General features: G+C 40.9%; 1 protein-coding gene across 1 annotated transcript; it reads right to left on the bottom strand.

Annotated features, from left to right (window-relative positions):
- Nucleotides 1–870: 870 nt before the first annotated feature.
- On the bottom strand, nucleotides 871–17,068 carry FGF4 (fibroblast growth factor 4). The gene is made up of 3 exons (XM_070735122.1): nucleotides 16,759–17,068; nucleotides 10,690–10,793; nucleotides 871–1,047 (listed from the first exon to the last, which is right to left on the bottom strand). The coding sequence occupies exons 1-3, from the start codon at nucleotides 17,066–17,068 to the stop codon at nucleotides 871–873; spliced, it is 591 nt and encodes a 196-aa protein (XP_070591223.1).
- Nucleotides 17,069–26,365: the final 9,297 nt, after the last annotated feature.

The following is a 26,365-nucleotide window of genomic DNA, read 5'->3' as shown; positions in this document are numbered from 1 at the left end:
CACAATGCTGAAAATTTAAGTCTAGTACTTAAAAAAGGGTCTGTCAAGAGTACAATTCACTATGAACTCCTGCCATGCAGCCTCCAGAGATTGTCAATGGAGTTTATTCCTACTTTGCCTGGTGGATTCTACTCTACAGGCCCCAGAAGGACTGATGCAAGAAAGTTCAGAGTTCAACTGTTGCAGAGCTAAAAAGAGCATCGCAGGGCATACATCAATGCTGCAGTTTCTGTAGCAGAAGAAAGTTGACACCATTTCTATGAAATAACAATGCTGTACAAAAGGAGGTAAGAGATTCTGTACGTTCCTATAAGCTGGCATCAGAACTGAGGAAGATTTGTCTAGCCTCTTTTGTAAGGGCTAAAACATTTGCTGGCAGTCATAACTGGTTAAAAACAATGGTTTTTAAAAAAAAAAACAATTTAATGTCCACTAATAAACATTGTATAATGCACAGAACAGTGCAAAGCATATAGGAATCAGATTTCACATTTAAAAAGTCATAATAGCAGCACACCTGTGATAACCTACCCCAAAACAAAGATGAGATTAAATAAACCACAATGCAAGAGTTTCCTACTGTTACACTGGGTAATGAATGGCTTAGGTCGGAGGTTTGGCTTTGTAGAAAGTTGTTCTTTCTTTCATTTCTTTTCTTTTAGGAATTTTTTTTTTTTAAAAATGATCAGAACTATAAATAACTTTCTGGCAATATATACAGACATCAATAATTTAAATATGTTACAATCTTCTCTTGCATAAAACTCTCACAGAAAAGTGCACCATAGATTTCACCCCCACCCTCCTCCATTCTCCCAGTTGGGCCTTGCCTTTTCCTTCTGCCCTGAGGTAGCTCTGAAGGGATAGTTCTCAAATCCTGGGAAGAAAATGTGTCACTGTCATGGTGGGAGAGACTTTGTTGCCTTTCTTGGTTCTTCCATTTTTGCTCAGGGCTATGTACATCCCAGGATAGGTCTGGGACTCATAGGCGTTGTAGTTGTTGGGCAGAAGAATCTCTTTGAACTTACACTCGTCACCAAAATGGATCTGAAATGAGAGTGGGGAAGGAAGGGAAGAGGATAGTGAGGGTAAGGGAGAAGTTAAATTATTAAAAATGTCTTTGTGCACATATACAAGGAAAATACACACGAGCACTTGCCTTCTTTTCTGTTCTCCTTCCACCTTTATCATACAGCTCTGTGCTTTACAAAGTCTTTCAGATGATCTTATTCTTATCCCATCCTAGTTCCTTCCAGTTTACAGTCTAAAATTTTCATTTTCCCAGGAAATGTAATTCAACACTTATGGAAGATATGGCTAGCTGATGAGGCCAAAATAAGGCCGAAATAGATCTATCCTAGTCTCCCTTAATTTTCAAATTCAGCTTAAACATGTGACACATACAGATAGAATTGTCGGCTATCAATAAAATTAACTGCCTTGGAAATTGCCCTGGGTTGGGCCGAGAGGCAAAACAGGAGCTGTGATGTTCCTTCAATATACCAGGGTGATTCGACACAAAATGTAACCCTTCCCTGGTACAGAGCTGAAGGGATTGGATACTGTAGCCTAGAGGATAATTCTCTGCCTTACAAGGCAAAGGTTGCAGGTTCAAGTCCCAGTGGGTATGGCTAGCTGATGAGGCCAAAATAAGGCCGAAATAGATCTATCCTAGTCTCCCTTAATTTTCAAATTCAGCTTAAACATGTGACACATACAGATAGAATTGTCGGCTATCAATAAAATTAACTGCCTTGGAAATTGCCCTGGGTTGGGCCGAGAGGCAAAACAGGAGCTGTGATGTTCCTTCAATATACCAGGGTGATTTGACACAAAATGTAACCCTTCCCTGGTACACAGCTGAAGGGATTGGATACTGTAGCCTAGAGGATAATTCTCTGCCTTACAAGGCAAAGGTTGCAGGTTCAAGTCCCAGTGGGTATGGCTAGCTGATGAGGCCAAAATAAGGCCGAAATAGATCTATCCTAGTCTCCCTTAATTTTCAAATTCAGCTTAAACATGTGACACATACAGATAGAATTGACGGCTATCAATAAAATTAACTGCCTTGGAAATTGCCCTGGGTTGGGCCGAGAGGCAAAACAGGAGCTGTGATGTTCCTTCAATATACCAGGGTGATTCGACACAAAATGTAACCCTTCCCTGGTACAGAGCTGAAGGGATTGGATACTGTAGCCTAGAGGATAATTCTCTGCCTTACAAGGCAAAGGTTGCAGGTTCAAGTCCCAGTGGGTATGGCTAGCTGATGAGGCCAAAATAAGGCCGAAATAGATCTATCCTAGTCTCCCTTAATTTTCAAATTCAGCTTAAACATGTGACACACACACACACACACACATATATATATATTGTGTTAGTGTGTAACATATTTTTGCTGATAATGAAAAGGAAGGGAGACTATTATAGATTTATTTCAAACTGTTTTGCTCTCATCAGTTAGCCATAACCTTTGTATGCCGCCCCGAGTCTGCGGAGAGGGGGCGGCATACAAATCTAATAATTATTATTACTGGGTCTGGAGGTTAAAGCTACTGCCTTACAGGCAGACTCCCTAGGTTCAAGTCTAGCTAGTCTCCCTTCCTTTTCATCAGCAAAAATACATTACACATATAGAATATACAGTAGTTCTATAAAATAATTGGCTATAAAAAAATTATCTGCCTTGAATATGGCCCTTGAAGGAGCCGAGAAGCAAAAAAGAAAGCAGTATGCTCCCCCCCCCCCCCCATATTTGAGTATACCAGGGTGACTGGACAGAAAGAAACATATACTGTACACACACACACACACACACACACATACACTGATAAAAAAAAATAAAGGGAACACTTAAACAATACAATGTAACTCTAAGTAAATCAAACTTCTGTGAAATCAAACTGTCCACTTAGGAAGCAACACTGATTGACAATCAATTTCACATGCTGTTGTGCACATTCAACTTTGTACAGAACAAAGTATTCAATGAGAATATTTCATTCATTCAGATCTAGGATGTGTTATTTCAGTGTTCCCTTTATTTTTTTGAGCAGTATACACCAACACCTTAGTACCATTCCTTTGTTTCTCTAAAATTCTCAAGGTTTACGATTATCACAGCTATCTCACTTTTATCTTTCTAAATACATCAAGTATTTATCATGCAAGATTTTATGTCCCCCCACCCACCCAAATGTACTTTTCTAATTATGCAGGTCAGTTTCCAACAGAAATAATTGTCTTTTTAACTCAAATTACCATTAGCTGGATCAATGAATGTTAGTTTCATCTTTGTTTATTCCTATACAGATTTCATTTTTTTAAAAATGTATACCCTGCCCAAGCATATACACAAAAATGCAGATTGAAGTTAGTGTAAATTTAAACTTTCCTTTTAAAATGCATCTTTCTTACATTTTGTTTCAACCAGAACTCTGCATTTCAGTGTTTTTTGGTGGGGTGGGGGGCGAGGAAGAGTTCCGAGAAACAATTACAGGTATACTGTATATTTAAAATCACCACAAGAGAGGCAGGCACAGATTATGTCAATTCTCATCCAAATTGGCAAAGATCAATTGCTTAAACATACATGTAGTCCTCAACCTATAACAGTACATTTAATGACCATTCAAAGCTACAACACTGAAAAAAGTGACATGACCTTTTTTCCTCACTTACAGCTGTTGCAGTATCCCATGAGCATGTAATCAAAATTCAGATACTTGGCAATTGACTCATATTTATCAAAGTTGCAGTGTCCTGGAGTCATGTGGTCAGTTTTTGCAATCTTCTGGCAAGCAAAGCAAAGTCAATGAAGAAGCCAGACTAACCCTATTAAACTCAGGGCACAATTCAAGGCGTTGGTTGTTATCTATAAATCCCTAGATGGCTCAGGGCCAGATTATTTACGGGACCGTCTCTTGCCACATACCTCCCAGAGACCAATTAGAGCACACAGAGTCGGCCTCCTCCAGGTCCCATCAGTTAAACAATGCAGGTTGGCAGGGCCATGGGAGAGGGTCTTCTCTGTTGTTGCCCCGACTTTATGGAACCAACTCCCCCCTCCAAGATCTGTATACAGGGGTGGGAAGCAGGCAGGACGGGGTATAACACAGTTCCACTGGCGGAAATGAAGCTGCATGCACAGCTCCTGCTGACTGGCGGCAGTAACTTCCTGGATTACCGGTCTCCATTCGGCTCTCCTTTTTTTCCCTGCTGCTGCTGCTGTGCGCTCCTCACTTTTTTCCTCTTTCCTTCTCCCTGGCCTTGGATGAGCTTTCCTCTCTCCTGCCCGGGTCCTCTCCAGCCTCACATGACCATTTCCCAAGGCCAGAAGAGCCACGCTGCAGCAGTCTGGGCTGCAGTCTTTTTCCTCTCGCGAAGCCCTCACTCGGCCCACAGCTGAGATGAAAAGGAATTGTGCGGCAATAACAGTTCACTTGAACAATGATGATCATTCAAGCCACTCCTACCCAGTCACATGACCATCAAGCCACACCCACAAAATAAGCCACACCCACAGTGTAGCAGTAAAAATGTTAACTGCTCATTACTGTCCATATGGCCCCCACCCTGCTGGCTTTACGTAAGGCCACAAAGACCTGGCTATGCAGGCAGGCCTGAGGGCCCTAAATCAACCACTAGCTTGTCCATGTGTCCGAATTGATTTGAATGATTAGTATGTATGCAATTGAATTCTCTTCAGTTTTAATTACAATTTTGGAAATTAGGTTTTTCCTTGACTTCTTTTTTTATTGCTGCTGTTATTGAAATTTTTATATTGTTGTAAGCTGCCCTGAGTCCTTCAGGATTGGGTGGCATAGAAGCCAAATTATTATTATTATTATTATTATTATTATTATTATTATTATTATTATTATTATTATATTCACAACCACTATGTTACTAACTTAAAAATTGTTAGCGATCAATTTAATAATTTGTGACAAGATTCTAAATAGGGCAAAATACACTTAACAACTGTTCTGGTTAGCAATAGAAATTTTGGGCTCACTTGTAGTAGTAAGTGGAGGACTACATATATTTATCTTCCTGCCTGTTTCTTAATTTGGAATGATAAGAAGAGAATTCAAAACTGTGCACTTAAACCAGGTCTAGCACTACGTCTTCCTCTACATTGCTTAAACTCTTGGGATTAATAGCAGCATTATTTTTGGAAGCATAATTTCCAAGTCAAATTTTATGCCTGTCTAAAGTGATCTCATTCCACATATGGCAAGGCCTCAGATTAAGAAGACTTTCCTAAAATCTTGAAGCGGCCAAATAAGACTGCAATAACACATACCCCCCACCCCCAAACCAATTATTATCCCCTCTTCTATTTCTGATTGTGGACAAACAATTCACATCATATTCTGAACATTGCAAAATAGTTTTGTCAATGGATTTCCCAGGTCTCAGGGCCTAAGTATGGCTGAATCCCAAAACATGTACAGTACACCTTTATTACCTGCTTCCCACCTTTATTACCTGCTTCCCACTCTAATTAGGGCTCAAGGCAACCTAAACTGTACACTTTACAGTTTTTTTCTCTCTTTTTTCCCCTTCATCTCCCCTTCTGTCAATTTGATTGGCTTTAAAAATTCTTGGTAATCCTACCGTTTTTAGTGGCTCCCCAACTTTTAAAGCTGGCATGTGATGTGCCTGAAGCTCAAGTAATATGATAAGGTATAATGTAGAATGAAAATTAAAGCTCAAAGATAAATACATTAAAAACACTTTTTTATTAACTGAGATTACATCTATTCAATTACAAATTTAAAACACAAAGTGCCTATGGAATCTGCTCTACAAGATCAGGGTAGGTCCCTCTTTTAGGGTAGGAATCCTTCCCTCTTTTAGGGTAGGAATCCTCTCCTCTTTTTTAAAACTAAACTCAGAGAAGTGACTGTTTTAAGAGTGTAGATGCATATACTTTTCTATACAGGGGAAAGTCTCCATTTACACAGAGAGCAGTAAAGCCCTCAGATATTTCCAAGCATGGAAAATCTTCAGGCAGCTGCCTTAAAAATGAAGGGGGAGGGACACATCTTTATGTTATATTAAGGATGATTTGAAGAAGACAAGATACCTTTCCCCTGAGTGCTACATTTTCTCCAAGAAAAATTATGGGGAACTACTTGCTGGAGCAACAACTTCTTTTTTTCTCTCTCTTTTAAAAACCAATCATTTCATTTAAAAAAAATTATAACACATGACTAAACATTAATCGAAATTAAAATTAAGTAAGAAAGAAAAAAGAAATTGAAGGAAAAAGAAAGTACAAAAAAGTAGATGAAAAATAGAAAAGAAATCAAAAAGTTATTTATATAAAGTTTCCAATCTTTATAAGAGTTGTAACTACAATTGTACTTTGGAGAGGGGCAGCATACAAGTCTAATAAATAAATTATTATTATTATTATTATTATTATTATTATTATTATTATTATTATTTGTACATTTTACCTCTTTCTCTGAAGTTACACCATGACACTTTACTTTCTGAGTTATCTCTTTATCTAAAATTACAGCATGACATTTTACTTTGTATAACCTAATCTAGTTAATTATCAAAACCATATTTTGTAAATTCATTTCTTGTTTTATGCTAAACTCTATCAGGAGTTTCCAAGTACCAATAAACATAGATATTGCCTTCAAATGGGTCAATCTGGCCATTTTAGCAAATTATTTCAGTTTCACAAACTATTCCTAATATGGTAGCATTACCAAATACTTCCATCAGATTATTTTTTCTAAATAATTCTTAATGTGCCTCATCTTGCCTTTTTTTTCTCCCACTTTTATCCTCACTCCTCCACTCTCCTTGCCTCTCCTGCAGAACATTTACTCTTTTTAAAAAAATGAAAGGACATTTGTTTGTAAGACATAAGTATCAGTGGACATGTGTTCTAGCACTTCAGGAGGAAAGAACCAAATTTTACAGGACTCAGATAAAAATGGACAAAAACAAGGGATTTATAAAGTGATTTCTTGCTGCCAGAAGAATAATGGTTAGGTTAACAGTAGTTTTCATATATGTCAATGCTACCTTATATACTGTACATGAATAATAAAAGATCATCTTTTTATATGGTACAAAAATTTGCTTATTCTGGCAATATAAAATAACTCTCCATGATTCTTCCATTGCTATATTCCACAAGTAAGCTTTTGCATATGGATGTATCACCATAAAATTAATTGATGGGGACATTGGAGAGTCTGGGTCCAAGCCCTGCCCGTGGCAGATATGCTCATATTATTCCAGACAAATGGCCTTGAACCTTTGCTCAGGGGTGGGTACAGCACATGCACAGAAGCAAAACCCAATATGGCAGCACCCATGGAGACACCGACAGAACCAGCTCCATGATGTCATCACCGAACTACTATAATTGCTCACAGTCACTCATGCCCTCATCACCTCGAGCTTCGACTACTGTAATGCTCTCTACATGGGGCTACCTCTGAAAAGTGTTCGGAAACTTCAGATCGTGCAGAATGCAGCTGCGAGAGCAGTCATGGGCTTACCTAGGTATGCCCATGTTTCACCATCACTCTGCAGTCTGCATTGGCTGCCGATCAGTTTCCGGTCACAATTCAAAGTGTTGGCTATGACCTTTAAAGCCCTTCATGGCATTAGATCAGAATATCTCCGAGACCGCCTCCTGCCGCACGAATCCCAGCGACCGATTAGGTCCCACAGAGTGGGCCTTCTCCGGGTCCCGTCAACTAAACAATGTCGGTTGGCGGGCCCCAGGGGAAGAGCCTTCTCTGTGGCGGCACCGGCCCTCTGGAACCAACTCCCCCCGGAGATTAGAACTGCCCCTACTCTTCCTGCCTTCCGTAAACTCCTTAAAACCCACTTTTGCCGTCAGGCATGGGGGAACTGAAACATCTCCCCCTGGGCACGTTAATTTATATATGGTATGCTTGTGTGTATGTCTGTTAGTATATGGGGTCTTTCTTAAATCTTTAAATATTTTAAATTGTCAGATTATTTATGATTTGTTTCCACGTGTTGTGAGCCGCCCCGAGTCTTCGGAGAGGGGCGGCATACAAATCTAAGTAATAAATAAATAAATAAATAAATAAATTGTTCTAAAGAACCAGTTAGAACTGGTAGGAACCTCTATCTTTGCTTGAAAACCCATAATGGTATAGTTAAGGTGTAGGCAAAGTTGGCTCTTCTATGACTTGTGGACTTCAACTTCCAGAATTCCTGAGCCAATCATGCTAGTTCAGGAATTCTGGGAGTTGAAGTCCACATGTCATAGAAGAGCCACCTTTGCCTACCCCTGGTACAGGTTATGACACACATGACTCCAGGAAGCAAGCTGTCCCACTGCTTAATAGAACTCCCCATCAGGAAATCCCTCCATATTCCATGTTTGGCTATCTTTTTGTAAAGCTTGTACCCTTGGGTTCTATGGAGAATGAATGCATTTGCCTGTCAAGTATTAAAATATTGCTAACATTTCTCCCTATAGTTTTATCTTCTTCAGTTAAATGTATCCATTTCCTTTAACTGTTTTTCATACATTTTAGCTGCCAAGCATTTTCTCCAATTCCTTGGTATTTTTCTTGTATTGTAGTGACTACATGTGAGCACAATATCTTAGGGGTGGGCTGTCCCATGCAGCAGAGAGCAGAAATATCCTTTCCCATTATCTCAGTATTACACTTCTGCTGCATTGAGTTGGTTCTTCCGGCAGCTGCAACATGCTACTAGCTCATGTTTAAATTGTGGTCTATCAGGATGATCAACTTCATCCTAAGCCAAGTACCACCAGGTGGTTGCTTTTTTTTTTTACCTGTGCCACCTGGTTTGTCTGAGTACAGAAATTACATTTATCATCACTGAACTGCCCATGGCTCAATGTTATTTCCCCATTTACAGAAGAAAGCACATTCAAGCAAAGAAAACAGCAATGTTGTTTAAGTGTCAGGCCTGGCGAATCAGTCACAACCACTCACCTACTCTGAAGGAATCTGATTATCCTTATATTATTCTGAAAATTATCAAGAGTCAAATAGCTGATTAACTTCTTCATGTTATCTATAAGCTGTCCAAGGACAATTAGCAAAACTACAAGAAGGAATTACTATTATGGTCTGCTATACTACTTTCTTTTGCTCTCCATATAAAGGAATCCTAACTCACTGAGTAGCAGGTATTTGCCATTGTTTAATTACTGTGTTGCAATCCAACCAAAAGACTCATCATAGATGGCTCCTTTGGCTTGAGGGAGATAGTGTAAGAAAATAAGGCAAACTATTACAGTCTATCACCATTTGAAACTTCCCTTAATCTCAATTTTTTATCATCTGTATTTCAGATTGTTAGTTTGCTTGGAATGCAGTTCAATGACCATTTCTACTGAGCCCTAAATAAAAGTTATTACATGAATGACAAAGGACAAAGGATGTATATTTTGATTAGCTATTTAAGAAATGATAGGTACCAGTAAATAGAAAATGCAGAAGGAAAATGATCATTGGTGGCAAACTGATATAAATAAAGGGAAGGCTATTGTGTCCAAAGTCTTAAAGTATCTGAATGTACAATGCCTTTTACATCCTTAAGATTTAGTCTCACTTCCTTTTAGGCACGTCAGTAAGAAAACACTCTTTCTTTGGCAAAAATCTCTGCCTACACCAACTCCTATCAACAGAAGGCCTATAATAGAAAGACAGCTGGAAATGACCAAAGGAGGAAAAAAAGACTTGTGTTATTTTTAGGAACTAAAAGGGCTACAAGAATTGAAATGGCTTTCCAATCATTTTTGCTCCAGATTTACAGATTCAATCAAATTCAGTATAGAAATTTAAAAATATCTAAAGTAAAACCCTCACAGCCACTGTTCTTTTCTTCCACTAAACAGCGCATGAATATATCCATATGTAATTAGCCCTTGAGTTTTGTTATAAATTAAACTGCTTTGTTTTTTTGTCACATAGTTTGCTAAATTCCAGAAAGTATGCCTTATAAAGCTTTATGCAGCAAACAAAACAACACAAAACCCAACCCACATCCCATTGTACTATTTTTATTAGTTGGCCATTTTATTTGTAGTCCCTCAAAACTGTGGCATAAAGTTGTAACTCTAAATTGAATAAAGGTGGGGGGGGGAGTATTGTTGTAAAACACAAAAAGGAAATACAATAACCATTCTATTTGTTTTAGGATTGTAGCTCTCACAATTCTGAACCAGCACAGCCAGTGGCAAAGTAGTAGTCCAAGCAGAAAACTGCAGAAAATTACAAGAGTTGAATGTCTCAGAGGAATATGCTGTCTTACACTTTGCAAACCTATGTATTCACAATGTGATTTCCTAAATTAGGTGATTGCAGTACTTGGAAATATATGTGTATATTAAACAGCATTTTCTTGATTATCAGATAACCTGTTTTTTCTGCTACAAATACAAAAATGTTTTCATCATAAACTACCTTTTACATCCTACAGCTGTTTGTAATGTCCACATCTGGAAAAATCAGAGAATTATCCTCCTAATGTGGTTAACAAGATTTAATCTATCTACTAAACCCTGCAATGTTAAAACACTTATTTATCTTTCTAGTAGTGGCAACTGTGTTCATCAAATGAAAGTACAATTGATATACATTATTTTTAAAGGTGATTAAAAGTCTTTAGCTGAAAATCTTCATAACAGCTACTTACAGATCCATAGAGTTTGCCTTTGCTGTTCATTGCTACAAAAAGTCCACCTTTAACACCAAAAAGGCTAACCACTCCTCGTTCCACTGGAGAGATTTCCAGCAAACCTTTAAGAGAAGAAAAATGCATTAGAAACAAACCAGGATATGGATATAGGATTACAATGCAAGCATAAATTATTTGAATAAAGAATATCCTGCTATTTCTGTTACTATTTAAAATATGTCAGTATACCAGTAGGGCTACTCTTGTGGCATGTGGCATGCAACAGCTACTCAAAAGTTCAGGAATATTTATGTGTATCTTGTATTATAGCTTTGTAGACATCTATATTAGGAAGCAAACTTCAAACTATTAAGATTCAGATTCAAAAAAGTTCCACTGAGCTTCAGGTTACTTTAGAACAAAAACTGTCAATCTCCAGTTTATGGGAGCGTCCAACCCCAACTGCAAGTCCAGTCCAAAACCGTTGCCAGTATCACAAATTGTTCTTTTGTTATTTGTTTATTTTATTTTTATTTATTTATTTTGTGCAATACACAATGAGGGTTTTAGTGGGAATACACATAGTAAAATATATGATGAAGGTTATAGAGGATATACTCATTGTAAAATATATCTAAGAAAGAAAAGAAGTTATAGGAATAGAACATATCAATGAAAGAATAGAAGAGATATAGGAATAGAAGAAAGGTATAGGAGATATAGGAGAGCAATAGGACAGGGGACGGAAGGCATTCTAGTGCACTTGTACTTGCCCCTTAACCAATGGTTAACCCTTAACCCTTTAACCAATCTTTTCAAAACTTTCCTGTAGAAGATGAATGGTTCACTTAAACTTAGAATAAATGGTTGAACTATTGAAAGTTTTGTTTCCCATCATCTTACTCATAAGGCTTAAGACTTCTTGTGGTTGCTACCAGTGAAGGGCTACCAAAATTTTTAATACCATACTGTGGGCGTGGCTTATGCAGGATGCCCTGCATTTTCTTTCAACATCTTTCAGTGCAAATTGGGTGCTCTGGGGTAGACCTCCATTTTTGCTACCCCACAGCATCTTCAGGCAGTAGCCCACCCCTAGTTGCTACCCAAGTTGATGTCTTGCCATCTTAACCATCTGTAGAAGGTTTTTTTTTAATTCCCAAAATAGTGTGATTATTGGGTGTTGAAGAATGATATCCAACTGATATCCAACCAACACTGAAACCTGAGACTAAATGTCACTTGTGGTGATAGAATCAAGGACCTTCCATGATATTGGTTCAATTCTAGTGAAATCAACATAATGGAGGTAATGACCACTTCTGAATAACCAAACCTTCCATTTTCTTTGCAACTGTCAACCATCTCCTACCCTCTTGTCTTGGGCTGCCTTACTCACTAATCTGATTCTCATATTGTACTGACAACATGGGTGTTGTGGTTGGCTCTGGCCCAGCTCCTGCCCCAAGGACTGTGAATGTGGGGGAGACATCCACATGCTGCAGGCCTGCTTTGCCCCCCCCCCCCGTGGAATCTGCTGATGAAGGCTCCTCTGACCAAGAGGACATGAGTGAAGGGGAGGAGGTGAGTGTGGCAGACAGCTCAGAAGGAGATCAATTATCTAGCTCTTCCTTGGATTCAGAACAAGAGTTAATGATACAGCCACACATGTGGAAAGCGATGCATAGACAACAACAACTGAGAGATTATTATCAAAGAAAATGAGGCCACCTGTGGTTGGGTGGGGCTGTGGTACTTAGTGAGGCTGCTATAAATAGCAGCCTGTGGGTTTGGCCATTGTGGAGGATTATCTGATCCTTGTGTTTCATGCCTGCTTTGCTGACTTTGATCTTTGTGTGCTGATCCCCACCCCTTTGAAACTAAACCAGAGCAAAGTGTGTTTCACTTTGTGAAAGAATAAGGACTGTGAATTGCCTCACAGCTGCAAGCTAAGTATCACAGAACTGATAAGGGATTTGTACAAATTACCAATTTGTTTGGAGACAAGTGCTCTTTGCTATACAAAAAGAGTGCTTCATTTATTTGCATTTTTCTGTATAAAGAACATTGTTTTGAATTTTCAAACGTTTGTGTGTCTGAAATTGTATCTGTGCATTTTTGGGAGGATTCTACCAGAGAGCTCGACAGAACAATGGGTAAGCCCATTTTGGTTGGTAGATGGTTGCAATGGGTGGGATAAAGATGTACAAAACTGAACAACTCATTTAGCTAGAATCCACATTTTGATATTTCCACAATATTGCAATTTTGAGGGGAAGAATTTTCAGTTATTCTTTAACTAAGTTCCATCTATTTTATGTTTATATACTACTACATGTGCTTCCCCACTTCGCAACGATGAGAAACCCTGTCATGATTTTGATATGTGTGCAAAGAAGCAATCTGGAGGCTAGAAAAACACTGTTATGCATTCCTGTCAGAATTGCCTAATCAGGTTTTATTTAGTGGTTCAAGCATGTTGATTTTAAACCGTGATTTGCAAGCCACCACTAAGTGAGTTCACACATTGCATTGAGACAAACCATACCCCACCTTAACAAAAAAGAATGAATTTAGCCAACTCATAGTTCCATAGAGAATTAAGACCTTTGAACAGACTCACTGCAAATGTTATCACTGATTCTCTCATCCCCAGCTCCAAAAAATACAAGTGATTTGCATTGATTTGAATAAGCTACTTTCCACATACAATATTCTCACATGTTAATCCATCTCTATGCAGAACAGCAGCTGACTCTACATATTGTTCTAACGAAAAGGTCCCCAAATTTGGGAACTTTAAGACTTGTGGACTTTAATTCCAAGAATTCTCCAACCAGCATAGCTGGCTGGAGAATTCTGGGAGTTGAAGTTCACAAGTCTTAAAGTTCCCAAGTTTGGAGACCTCAGACCTACAGTACCTTGCCGCATTAAAGTTACAGAACACACAGTCATGAGGTTGGTTGTTGCCATTAAAGTTCTCTGCCTTTGACAATTAGCTTCCAATGGGGTTTAATTATTGCTGCTGCCTTTAGTTTTGAAATTATTTTTAAAAAAACTTTTAGTTTAAATTTTTTAGCATTGACATTTTAATTTTTGTAGACCATTTAATATTATGATGCTTTATTGTACACCACCCAGAATCCCACCTTGAGGGAGAAATGTGATAGGTAGGTAGGTAGGTAGGTAGGTGGGTGGATGGATGGATGGATGGATGGAGAGATAGATGGATGGAGAAGTAGATAGATAGATAGATAGATAGATAGATAGATAGATAGATAGATAGATAGATAGATGGATGGATGGATGGATGGATGGATGGATGGATGGATGGAGGGATGGAGGGATGGAGGGATGGAGGGATGGAGGGATGGAGGGATGGAGGGACAGAGGGACGGGTGGATGGAGGGAGGGATGGAGGGATAGATAGATAGATAGATAGATAGATATAGATAGATGGAGAGATAGACAGATAGACATCTAATTTAATTCCTTAATATGTTCATTAATAGCTTTTCCTGCTCAATTTAGCCAATGGACTGCCTGGTATTATTTCTTTTTTAGAAGATGCTTAAAAGCAGCCTTCTCAATTTTCCAGTAGCAGTTTTTACATATGTGGAACTGCAAATGACTTGTGCTGGCCGTGACTACTAACAAGGGATGCTGCAGGCCTGGCATAGCCCGGCTTGCAATATGATTCAAGCCTTCCTTCTGCTGTGATTGAAAATCTAGTAGAGATTCCCCCGCCTCGGCCAGCTTAAAATAAGTATCTGGCATGTTTTAGGACACATGAACCGTTTGTCATGGTGCAGTCTTTAACCCCTCCTATTGTTTCAGTTGGGTGTTAGTTAGAATTAGAGCTCTGGGGCCATGGGGTTAAGTCACGAACAGATGCTTTTAGACTATTCCAGCTCCTGGGCAGAAACGGGATGGGGTCCTGAATCCCAAATTAACTACTTGTCAGCCTGTGCAAAAAGCAGGGTGGGACTCAAGAGCAGCTTGCTTCCCATAACCCTAACCGAAGCTAGGTTGTTAAAACATCTAACATTTGTTACGAAAGTCAAAAGAAGTCCTGCTTTAAATTGGCTAAGTTCAGATTGGAGGGAATTTCTGGAACACTATTCTTATTTAAGAATTAAGAGTCACGTGGTTAGAGTGCAGTACGGCTAGTTACTTCTGCTGATCATCGGCTGCCAGCAGTTTGGTAGATCGAATCTCTGTAAGCTCAAGGTTGATTCAGCTTTCCATTCTTCCAAGGTCGGTTGGGGGCAAAATGTTAACTCTCTGTAAAGCGCTTAGAGAAGGCTGTAAAGGACAATGAAGCGGTGTATAACTCTATGTGCTATTGCTATTATTTACAAAAGCAGCGCTAAGCAACTCCACTTCTGTTCTTGGACTGAATTGTACAAGGAGCAGCCAGGGAAGTCAAATCATTCCATGTAAAAAAATATATATGCAACTTTCAAAGATTACGCCCCACTCCTTTGCACCACAAATTTATTTTTTTATTTTATTTTATTTATTTATGTATACGATTTTTTATGCCGCCCTTCTCCTTAGACTCAAGGCAGCTTACAACATGTTAGCAATAGCACTTTTTAACAGAGCCAGCATATTGCCCCTACAATCCGGGTCCTCATTTTACCCACCTCAGAAGGATGGAAGGCTGAGTCAACCTTGAGCCGGTGATGAGATTTGAACCACTGACCTGCAGATTCTACAGTAGTAAGTTGCTACTGTATTCCAAGAACCACCTTTCTAAGTGTTCCTGGGCAGTCACAAGGACCAATATATTTTTAAAAATAGATGAAATGGGTTCCTTTGCTTTGATCACGAAAACATAAGTCGCTACCACTCAGAGCTCATTCTACTATTCTACCGTAGTAAGATGCTGCTGTATTCCAAGACCCACCTTTCTTAGTTTTCCTGGATAGTCAGGAGGGCCAATTTTTTTTTCTTTAATAGATGAATGGGTTCCTTTGCTTTGATCCCAGCTCTTATTTATTTGGGAGAGACCGGCGAAAGAATCCCATCACTCCTTTCCGACCGAATCCCTATCTCTTCCCACCAATAGGAAAACAGTCGCGCAAGACTCTCAGCCTTGATCCCTCGGCTTGATTCCGCCACGCTTACCTGGGTAGCTCAACTTTGCGCGCCAGCAACGCGCGTGCGAAAATTACGCGCAATCTAGCCATTTGCGGCATTCTCCGAGGAGCGTCTTTCCCGTTCCGTCTATCCCGGGGTCGTTCCCCCCTCCCCCAGTTTAACCCTCTCATTCTCCTGGCCCGTACCGAGGCTGTTTTTCTGCAGGGTCCCCTCGTGCTTTCGAAGCTCCTTTGGCTTGGACCCTCGACGCCGATTGCCCGAAGCAATGGGGAAGAAGGGGAGAGGTTTGGCGCCTTGCCCTGTGCAAAGGGGACCGGGGGGGGGCTTTCATCCTCAGCTAGGCGTTTCTCCAGCTGATCGGGCGGGCTGGGATCGCTCCGCGCTCCCCGAGAGCCTCCCATCCGCCGCCACCAGGAGTTCATTTTTCCTAACTCCTTCTCCATCCCTAAGGAGAGATTCAACCTGGAACTAAGGAGAAACTTTCTGGCGGTGAGAGCGATCAACCAGTGGAACGGCTTGTGCGCAGAGGTGGTGAACGTTCCAACACTTCAAGAAAAGACTGGACTGCTATTGGACTAGCGTGATGTAGGGTCTGCTGCACCCGTAGGGGTTTTACTAGATGGCCTGCAAGGTCCCTTCCAACTCTAATAATAAATAAAAGAAATAAAGCCTCGGCCGTTCACGCGCGCGCCCCCTTTCCCCTCCTTAGGATCCCACGCTGTTCTTGGGGAGGGAGGCGCGCCCCTTTCCCTTCCTTAGGATCCCACGCTGTTCTTGGGGAGGGAGGCGCGCCCCTTTCCCTTCCTTAGGATCCCAAGCAGTTCTTGGGGAGGGAAGCGCGCCCCTTTCCCTTCCTTAGGATCCCACGCAGTTCTTGGGGAAGGGGGTGCTGACTGGCTGACTGGCTGCCCCCCTCCTTCTGAGGAGGTCTCTCAACCCAGCGGCTCCAGGTGGCGCAGAGGCGCGCGGGGCGCACCCACTTACTGTATCGGTTTTCGTCGTGGATCCCATTGATGCGGCTGTCCGGCAGGACCTGGATGTGGAAGCCGATGCCGACGTTGCAGTAGAGGCGCCGCAGCCGCTTGATGCCCAGCAGATAGTCCCCGTCCCGGCTAAGCAAATTCCTCTCCCCGGCGGGCAGCCGGGCCATGGAGCGCGAGAAGAGAGTCTCCCAGCGCCACTCCAGGGTGTCGTTGTGCGCCTGGGCGAAGACGGGCATGCAACGTCCCGCCAGCCAAGGCGACAGCAGTCCCAGGAGCAAGGCTGACCAGCAGGCCGGACAGGGACCGGTCATCCTGAGCGAACGCGGGGCGGCACACGTGGTTCCAGGGGAGGCAAGCGGCTAAAAATACACCTCTCCGGCGAAACTCCGGCTCCAGACTTAGATTCCCAAGAGCGGGGTGGGATGGGGGTGGGGTGGGCGCAGGGAAGACAAACAAACAAATATATATATATATATATTTATGTATGTATGTGTACTTTATACACACATACATATATACTATGCATGAAATATATATATGTATATATTTCGTGGGGGGAGGGGGGACAAGTAACTCAGCACCCCGTGGAACTGGAGAGCCGCTGCTTAGATCGCATGGAAAAGGAATCCAGTGCGCAACCGGTGGGCCGGGCTGGCAGCAAAAGATCGATCTCCGCGGCAGCTTCTTCTGAACTTGATCTCCGCTTACTTGTCAAGTGGGGAACCTTCGCTGTGCGCTCACTCGCGGCCCTGCTCTCCCTCCCCCCACCCCACCCGAAACCGCGACGTTTATATATCCAGCGGGCCTTGGGATAACCTCTTACATCACCACCTATTGCTGCCTGCAAAAGCCAGTCGAACTGGACGCGAAAGGATCACCCCGAGATGGCCCATCGCAACCAATTGGGTCTTAGACGTTGGGAAGGAGGGGGAAGAGAAAGGAGGTGGGAATATATGTCAACTTTAATAATAATAATAATAATAATAATAATAATAATAACAACAACAACAACAACAACAACAACAACAACAACACAGGAGTCTTCCCGTGTAGATAATTGAGAAACTTTTCACCTTTGGTGCTCAGGACGTGCGACTCTTAGTGTTGTGTTGGGTGCTGGGTTTTGGGTTGTTTTTTGTGTGTGTGTGATCCCTTTGGTTTTGCAAGCGTGTGCAAATGCTACCAATTTGGCATGCCCGCAAACACACACATCAAAGAATGCCCAACAGGCCTCTCCTCCTCCATCTTCCTCCTCCTCCCTTCAACAATATCTCGCTTTGTGGAAAACATCAGGAATTTAAGATTTGGCTATTTCCAAGGAGCGTGCTTGAGAGTTTTGCAAAGAAAGCCTTCACCATAGGCCAAAATAGCTAATGCATGAGAGAGTGGAGGCATTTATTTATTTTATTTAATAAAAATGCAAAAATAAAATAAGGAAAGGAAAGGAAAAGAAAAGAAAAAGGGTCCGGTCAAAAAAATTGAAAACCGACATTTCCAAAGTGCTCTGTGCTCAAACAAAATAAAAAGTACATCTGAACAGGAGCGTTCACAAGTTGGAAAGATGGGACAGAGGAGAATCCAGTCTTTCAATCAAAATGAAACAAGCCAAAAATGCACTTGAGGAGTTGTTAATAGTGATAAGGAGTGCCGAATTCTCCAGCGATTTATTGGAATGGGGTCTCGAAGATACTTTTGGTATCTGATAGTCTTAAGTTGCTCCAGCGTTTCTAAGACTGACAGCCCATGGAGAAGCTCTTCTCTGGTTACATATATGCTCCGGGGAGTCATTTTTCTGTCTATATGTGTATGTATATATGTGTGTGTGTGTGTGTGTGTGTGTGTGTGTAATATCTACACTATTCCTGCTGCAGGAACCCAAACCTCTTTCCTCTCCTCTTTGGGAGTTTTTCCTTCATGTGAAAATGAAGAACTTATAACTTCACATATACCTCACAGCTCATTCATCCACAGGATACAAAAAAATGTCCTTAAGGAACCAACCAATGGATCTTTCACAGCATTTTTAATTCTCACCCCTTGGAACAAGGCAGAGGAAGCCCTACATGGCATGGGACCAGATTACCTCCGGAGCCGCCTGCTACCGCACGAATCCCAGCGACCGATAAGGTCCCACAGAGTTGGCCTTCTCCGGGTCCCGTCGATTGAACAATGTCATTTGGCGGGCCCCAGGGGAAGAGCCTTCTCTGTGGCGGCCCCGGCCCTCTGGAACCAACTCCCCCCGGAGATTAGAACTGCCCCCACCCTCCCTGTCTTTCGTAAACTACTCAAGACTCATTTATGCCGCCAGGCATGGGGGAGTTAAGATATTCCTTCCCCCTAGACCATTACAAGTTATGCATGGTATGTTTGTGTGTGTGTATGTTTGGTTTTATTATAAGGGTTTTTAGTTGTTTTATGAATTGGATTTCTACATGCTGTTTTTATCATTGTTGTTAGCCGCCCCAAGTCTGCGGATGGGGGCGGCATACAAATCCAATAAATAAATAAATAAGACAGATTTACTTGAAAGTAAAGCCCTGGGTTTTAAAAAATAGCTTATACACCCCCCCCCACACACACACAAGACCTGCCCCCCTCCCGCTACAATTAGCCATAGTGGAAATAAAAGAAGAAAAATAATTCCAGGCCATCTTACAGGGCTGTTGTAAAGACAAATGACTGAATTCTCTCTGTGTGAATCAGGGGTGTCTACTGCCTGGACTGGGGGTGGGGGTGGGGGCTCGGCAGGGTAGTGAAAATGGAGCTCCACCTCAAAGCACCCAATTTGCACTGAAAGATGTTGAAAGAAAATGCAAGGCATCCTGTATAAGCCACGCCCACTGTGTGGTAGTAAAAATATTGGTAGCCCTTCACTGGTGTGAATCTACCTCACAAATCTCCTTTCTGTGATAATGGATTTGTTTCCCCAATATATTGAAGTTCATCCAGAAATAAGAAGTGGATGGAAACTCGCCCTGCTTGGCTCGTTTTGTATATTGGTTCTTATCCATTTGCCAGCAGAAAAGGTTGTCTCTTTCAAAGTTGCAAAGGCAAATTCAGACTCAGGAAGAAAAACGTGAAGCATTTGATGCAGGGGTGGGTTGCTACCAGTTTGGGAGAACCAGTAGCAGTGGCTGGGAAAGGCTCTACTCATCTTCCTGGACATCATCATGGACAACCTGTACATGTGGAGAAGATTCTGTACATGTGCAGAAGATTCTGTGCATGCGCACGAGTGCCATGCATGACGAAGTGAGCGCATCTGCGCATGTGTTCACATTTCCGAACTAGTAACGAAGGTAAGTGAAATCCACTACTGATTTGCTAGGATTTTTCTCTCTAGCAAAGCTGAAATTAAGCCTTATGATGCGGACAACACCCCCCCCCCGCTCCTAGTGGGTCACTCGGGGTTCTCCAAATCAGAAGGCACAGACATGAATTTGTTCAAGGTGAGGTCAAGGGATCTCCTTTTATTATAAACAGACATCTAGAGCTTAGGATGCATGTGACAAGCCAGGTCCAATACAAAATGATTGCACAATACTGCAGCAAAGTTCATCCAATTGGAAAGGTACAACTCAACAGGTAAGTGAGAAAGTAAAGTGAGGAATTTTGCTGAACCATGCCTTTTGTGGAATGTGCTTAGGTTAGGGAGGGAAAAACATCGGGGTTTGGACTTTAGCATAGGTTAAACCTGAGTACGGCCCTTCAGCTATACGCAGGCATTTCCATCTGTTGAAAGTCAAACAGGGGACAAAACATACGTGTCTTACAGCAGTAGCCCAGACACTATGTTGCAGCATCATGATACCTAAGGGTAATTGAGTTTATAATAGCAACTGCGCTGTCCTAGAGCATGTGTAACTGTAACTTTAAATCCGCAGGGTATTTAATTAGGAATTTAATTTCATTAGTCTTATTTCCATCTCAGATTATGATTACAGGAAGTCCTTCAGATTGGGATTGCCACTCCCACTGCTCCTGGTGCACTGCACATGCTTTGGTAATGACTTTTAAAGCCCTTCATGGCATTGGACCAGAATACCTCTGGAACCGCCTTCTACTGCATGAATCCCAGCGGCCGATAAGGTCCCACAGAGTTGGCCTACTCCGAGTCCCGTCGACCAAACAATGTCGTTTGGCGGGCCCCAGGGGAAGAGCCTTCTCTGTGGCGGCCCTGGCCCTCTGGAATCAACTCCCCTTGGAGATTAGAACAGCCCCCACCCTCCTTGTCTTTCGCAAGTTACTCAAGACCCACCTATATCGCCAGGCATGGGAGAACTAAGACATCTCCCTAGGCTTTCTTATATTTTATGTTTGGTATGTATGTGTTGTATGGTTGTTAACAGTTGGGGGTTTTTTATATAATTTTTATTCTTAGATTTGTTCCATTGTTATACTGTTTTTATTACTGTTGTGAGCTGCCCCGAGTCTTTGGAGAGGGGCAGCATACAAATTTAAAGAATAATAATAATAATAATAATAATAATAATAATAATAATAATAACAACAACAACAACAACAACAAAACAACAACAACAACAACTATTATTATTATTATTATTATTATTATTATTATTATTATTATTATTATTATTTGGGTGTCCGCTGTGCATCATGCACATGCCAGTGAGATTTTGCTACTGTGCATGGGCAGGAAGTAAAATCTTGTGAGGGGACCCACGCACACGGGAGATTTCTGTGATTTTTTTTGCATCTGCGTGTCCCCTTGTGAGATTTTGCTTCCTATGCATGCGCAGAATCAAACTCTCGCTGGGACATGTGCGCATGCTGGACACCTGAATCTGTGCATGCAGCTCCCATTTTACTACCAGTGTGCAATGTCACCCATACCTGGTAGGAACCCACTACTGAAATCCTCAACATCCAATAGTTCATTTAGTGACCGTTCAAAGTTACAATAGCATTCAAAGAAGTGAGTTATGGCCATTTTCTTTACACTTCCGCCCATTGCAGCATCCCCGTGGTCACCTGATCAAAATTAAGATCTTTGGCAACTGGTTCATGTTTATGATGGTTGTAGTGTCCTGGAGGGGGAGGCAGTCAGGTGATCCATTTTTGCAACCTTCTGATGAGCAAAGCCGTTGGGGAAATCTAGATTCACTTAACAACCATGTTACCAGCATAAAAAAATGATTCACTTAACATCTGTGGTGAGAAAAGCTGTAAAACGAAACTCACTTAACAAATTAGCAACATAAAGTTTCGGCTCAATGATGGCCATAAGTCAAGGACTAGCTGTAATTAACAAAATTTGTTACTGCGAAACGAATCAGGGCTACCTGTATTGAGTTGTCCCTGGCAGGATCAGAACCAGTTATAGTACATCTCCATCAGCAACCTTTGACCAACCTTATAAGTCTCAAAAGAAGCTAATAGAATCAAACCAAGTGTCGTGGTCTAGACCAGTGATTTTCAACCTTTTTTGAGCCATGGCACATTTTTTTTACATTTACAAAACCCTGGGGCACATTGAGTGTGGGAGGGGGGGCGGCTAAAAAAAATTTGGACAATTTTTTTTCTCTCTCTTCCTCCCTTTCGCTCTATTTCTCTCTCCCTCCCTCTTTCTCTCCCTTTTTTCTCTCTCTCTCCATCCCTCTTTCTTTCTCTCTTCCTTCCTACCTCTCTTTTTTGCTCTCTTTCTCCCTCCCTCCCTCTATGTCTTTCTCTCTCCCACCTTCTCTCCCTCTCTTTCTCTCTCTCTCTCTTGCTTTCTTTCTCTCTTTCTTGCTCTCTTTCTTGCTCTCTCTCTTGCTTGCTTTCTTTCTCTCTCGTTCTCTTTCTCTCTCTCTCTCTTTCTTGCTTTCTCTCTCTATTGCTTTCTTTCTTTCTCCCTCTTGTTTTCTTTTTCTCTCTCTTTCTTTCTTTCTCTCGCTCTTGTTTTCTTTCTCTCTTGCTTTCTCTCTCTCTCTCTTTCTTTCTTCCTTTCTCTCTCTCTTGTTTTCTTTCTCTCTCTGAGCTTCACGGCACACCTGACTATGTCTCACGGCACACTAGTGTGCCACGGCACACTGGTTGAAAAACACTGGTCTAGACCAAGGGTTTGCAATCCGCAGCTCTAGAGCCAAATGTGGCTCCCTCTTGCTCAAAACATGCATCACAACTGCCAATGTGTGACGCCTACTGGCACACAATTTATTGAGCTTTTCAACCCATCTTTTTTTTCAGAGTTCAAAATATTTTTGTTGTGTGCAGAAATAAAAATGTGTTTTCTATGAAGCAGTTCATTGATTACATAAATGCATCAAACTATAGTTTTTTAATACATAGCATAAAGGTAAAAAAACCCAACATATGCAGTCAGAGTTGTCTTCATTTTAGATGTCAAAAGTGTTTGTGCTTCCCTGTGTTTTGTTTTCTGTGGAAAAACAGGTCCCAGTGGCTCTGAGAGATTGCTGACCCCTGGCCTAGACTGTAGGGAGCTTAACAACCATCCCAGAAGAAAACTGGCAAATCATTTCTGGGCTCTTCCTAGAAAAAGTGCATAGATGGACATACCTGGCCATGGAGTCACCAAGAGTTGATCTGCTTCCAAACCCATCTGTTGATGTACACACATATAATCTTTATTAGATAATGTTCTTCACCTGCTGGAGAAATTCAGAACAGTCCAGGATCAAATGCCCCAGTGAATGGAAAGCACACAGCCTTTCATCCCTTTCAGTGGAACGAGGTTCCCTGCTGCTCCAGTATTGAGGCGAAAAAGGGAAAAGGGAATTGCTCTGAGTCAGATGCCACCTCACCTAAGTGTGAAAATCGCTGACTTTTGCTAAAATCGTAGCACCTCAACATCCCTTCTCCTCAGCTTACTCTCATATCCACATCAGCTTTCCTTTAGAGAGAGAGAGAGAGAGAGAGAGAGAGACAGAGACACAGAGAGACAGACAGACACAGAGACAGAGAGACAGAGATAAGAGTCAGAGAGAGACAGAGACAGAGAGAGACAGAGAAAGATGAGCTTTTATTAAGGGCTTATCTGGTTCAGAATCTTGCTCCCACGGTAGCCAATCAGCTACTGGAAGCAGCTGGTACAATCATCTGGACTGCAAATCTCATTCCTCAGGTATTTGTCTAATCCCATGTTTCCCAACCTTGGCAACTTGAAGAAATTTGGACTTCAACTCCCAGAATTCCCCAGCCAGCATTCTCTGGCTGGGGAATTCTGGGAGTTGAAGTCCAAATTTCTTCAAGTTGCCAAGGTTGGGAAACACTGGTCTAATCCTCCATTAAAGCATCTTAACTGGTGGCCACTATTACATCCTGAAATAGCAAATGTTATCTTTTCAGTATGCAGGTTGGGAACAGGCTGCTTTTCGACTCTCCTGCATCCTTTGCTTGTTCTGCATCATCATGTCTTTGTAGAACTTACAGTTGTGAAATACAGAGCAAGTATTGTCTTTACATGATTTCATGTACTCACTATTGTGTCTCCCTTCACTTTTGCCCCAAATACGTGTTAGAAATTTTCCCTTGCTTCAAGCATGTTTAAGGAACCAGGACAATACTCTGATCTTGTCATAGACTTTTCATGTTATAAACTTGATTTACCCTGTTGGGAGTCCAACCATGCATGTTGAAAAAATTAACGGAGGAGAACTATACAACCAGAACCTAAAAAAAAGAAAAAAAGAAAACCTACAAACAAGAACCTTAAAAAAAAGGTAGTAGAAATAGAACCACACACTGTTTGTTTGTCTGTCTGTCTGTTTGTTTGTTTGTTTATATTAGTTAAATTTCAATAACCATACTGTATGGAATTGTCATCCAAATTGTGGTGAAGCCCTCTGACATTTTCAATTTATTTCTTGCATTTAGCATTATCTTTAACACATGCTGTGATGATGGGCAGCATTTAAGCTGTTTGGTTAAAAATACTGGAAAGATTTGTAGGAGAAATGTTTATCAGAGGTTATGGACCAAATAAAGTCTTGCTTATAAGAATGGATTAGGGCTTTATATACATGATGGTTTCTGTGAAAACAAATAAGGGTTGAGCAAATGGGGATGCAATCAAGAAACCATTTTCATAATATGCCACTCTTAGAGTAAATTCAGTTTACATAAATGTAAATTTAGAATTTTTTTTCCATATATCTGAATAGTGTATATCTGCTATTGCTAATAATGGCAGTGTCTTATGATAAATAAGAAAGCTAGTTATTCAACTGCAGTTATCCCACATAACTGGAATAACTGCAGATAAATGGCTAGCATTCTTATTTATGTATTAACAACAAAAAACTGCCGCGCTTTCTTGAGACCCTATCTATTCTTATAAATATGACCTTCTGGAATCCTCTTATGAAATGCATGTGTTCGAACTAAGGCCAAACAGGATTATATGGGCAGGGATGGCAGACTTCACTGTAGAATACAGAATGTTGGGTTTTGATAGGTCAGATTATTTATCCAATTTAACCAGTCTTATCTATTAATCTAAGCTTTCCAGGCACAGTCACGGGAGAGAGGGTGTATTTTGCTTAACTTTGTTAACTTTTTCCTGACTAGGAGGTACACTCTCAGGGACTATACAAATCATTGGGTAGGTCAGGACAAAAACTAAATTTTCATTTACATATAATTAAAATTATTAGAAGAAGACTCTTCCATCAATCATTGCCCCTTTGTGTCACGTTACAAATTGCTCCAATATTTTGGAGACTTCAAGGGGCTATAGGAAGTCCTGTAGCTTCAGGAACTATACCCCAAAGTCGCAAAGCAGATGGTTTCTTTCAAAAGATTAAAGCTGGTAGTTCTTGGGTGACAATATTAACCAGATCAATACAAGCATGAACTAACCCAGAACATTTCCACAGTTCCCATCTTACCTCTGGATTCCTCATTATATCCAAAACAACCTCTGGAATTATTGGGTGGTTCCTTCTTATGACTGTGCATACTGGAATGTAACTAAAATAACCACGCTAAGCTCTTTAAAATATGTGGTACTTTAAGTTTTGAGCGGCAATTTGAAAGGACGGTTTGACAATGACTGTTTTGAACCTACTAGGCTTCTTCTAAGATCAATCAACATTCTTTGCCTATTAATTATGTATTTATGATTTGCATGTTTAAATCCTTTGTTATTTACCATGTTGAACTTTTCAAAGATAATACTGTTAAGAAAGCAAAGCATGAGTAGAGTAGAGTAGAGTAGAAAAGAACAGAATAAAATTCTTTATTGGCCAAGTGTGATTGGACACATAAAGAATTTGTCTTTGGTGCATATTCTCTGTGTTCATAAAAGAAAAAATATATTTGTCAATAGTCACGAGGTACAACACTTAATGATTATCATAGAGTAGAAATAAGCAATCAGGAAATAATCAATGTTAATATAAATCATAAGGATATAAGCAACAAGTTAAAATTATAGCCATAGATGGGAGGAAATGGATGATAGGAATGATGAGAAGACTAATAGTAATAGTAATTCAGCCTTAGTGAATGGTTTGAGAGTGGTGAGGGAATTATTAGTTTAGCAGAGTGATGCCATTTGGGAAAAAACTGTTCTTGTGTCTAGGTGTTGTTCTGCCGGGCTCTCTGGTATGAACATCCCGAAAATTCAAGGGTACAAATTTCAGACA

This window comes from Erythrolamprus reginae, chromosome 1 (assembly GCF_031021105.1).
Source record: "Erythrolamprus reginae isolate rEryReg1 chromosome 1, rEryReg1.hap1, whole genome shotgun sequence".
In the NCBI taxonomy this organism is placed as follows: Eukaryota; Metazoa; Chordata; class Lepidosauria; order Squamata; family Dipsadidae; genus Erythrolamprus; species Erythrolamprus reginae.
Note: the sequence above shows the minus strand (reverse complement) of the source record. Positions and strands in the feature narration are given on the sequence as shown.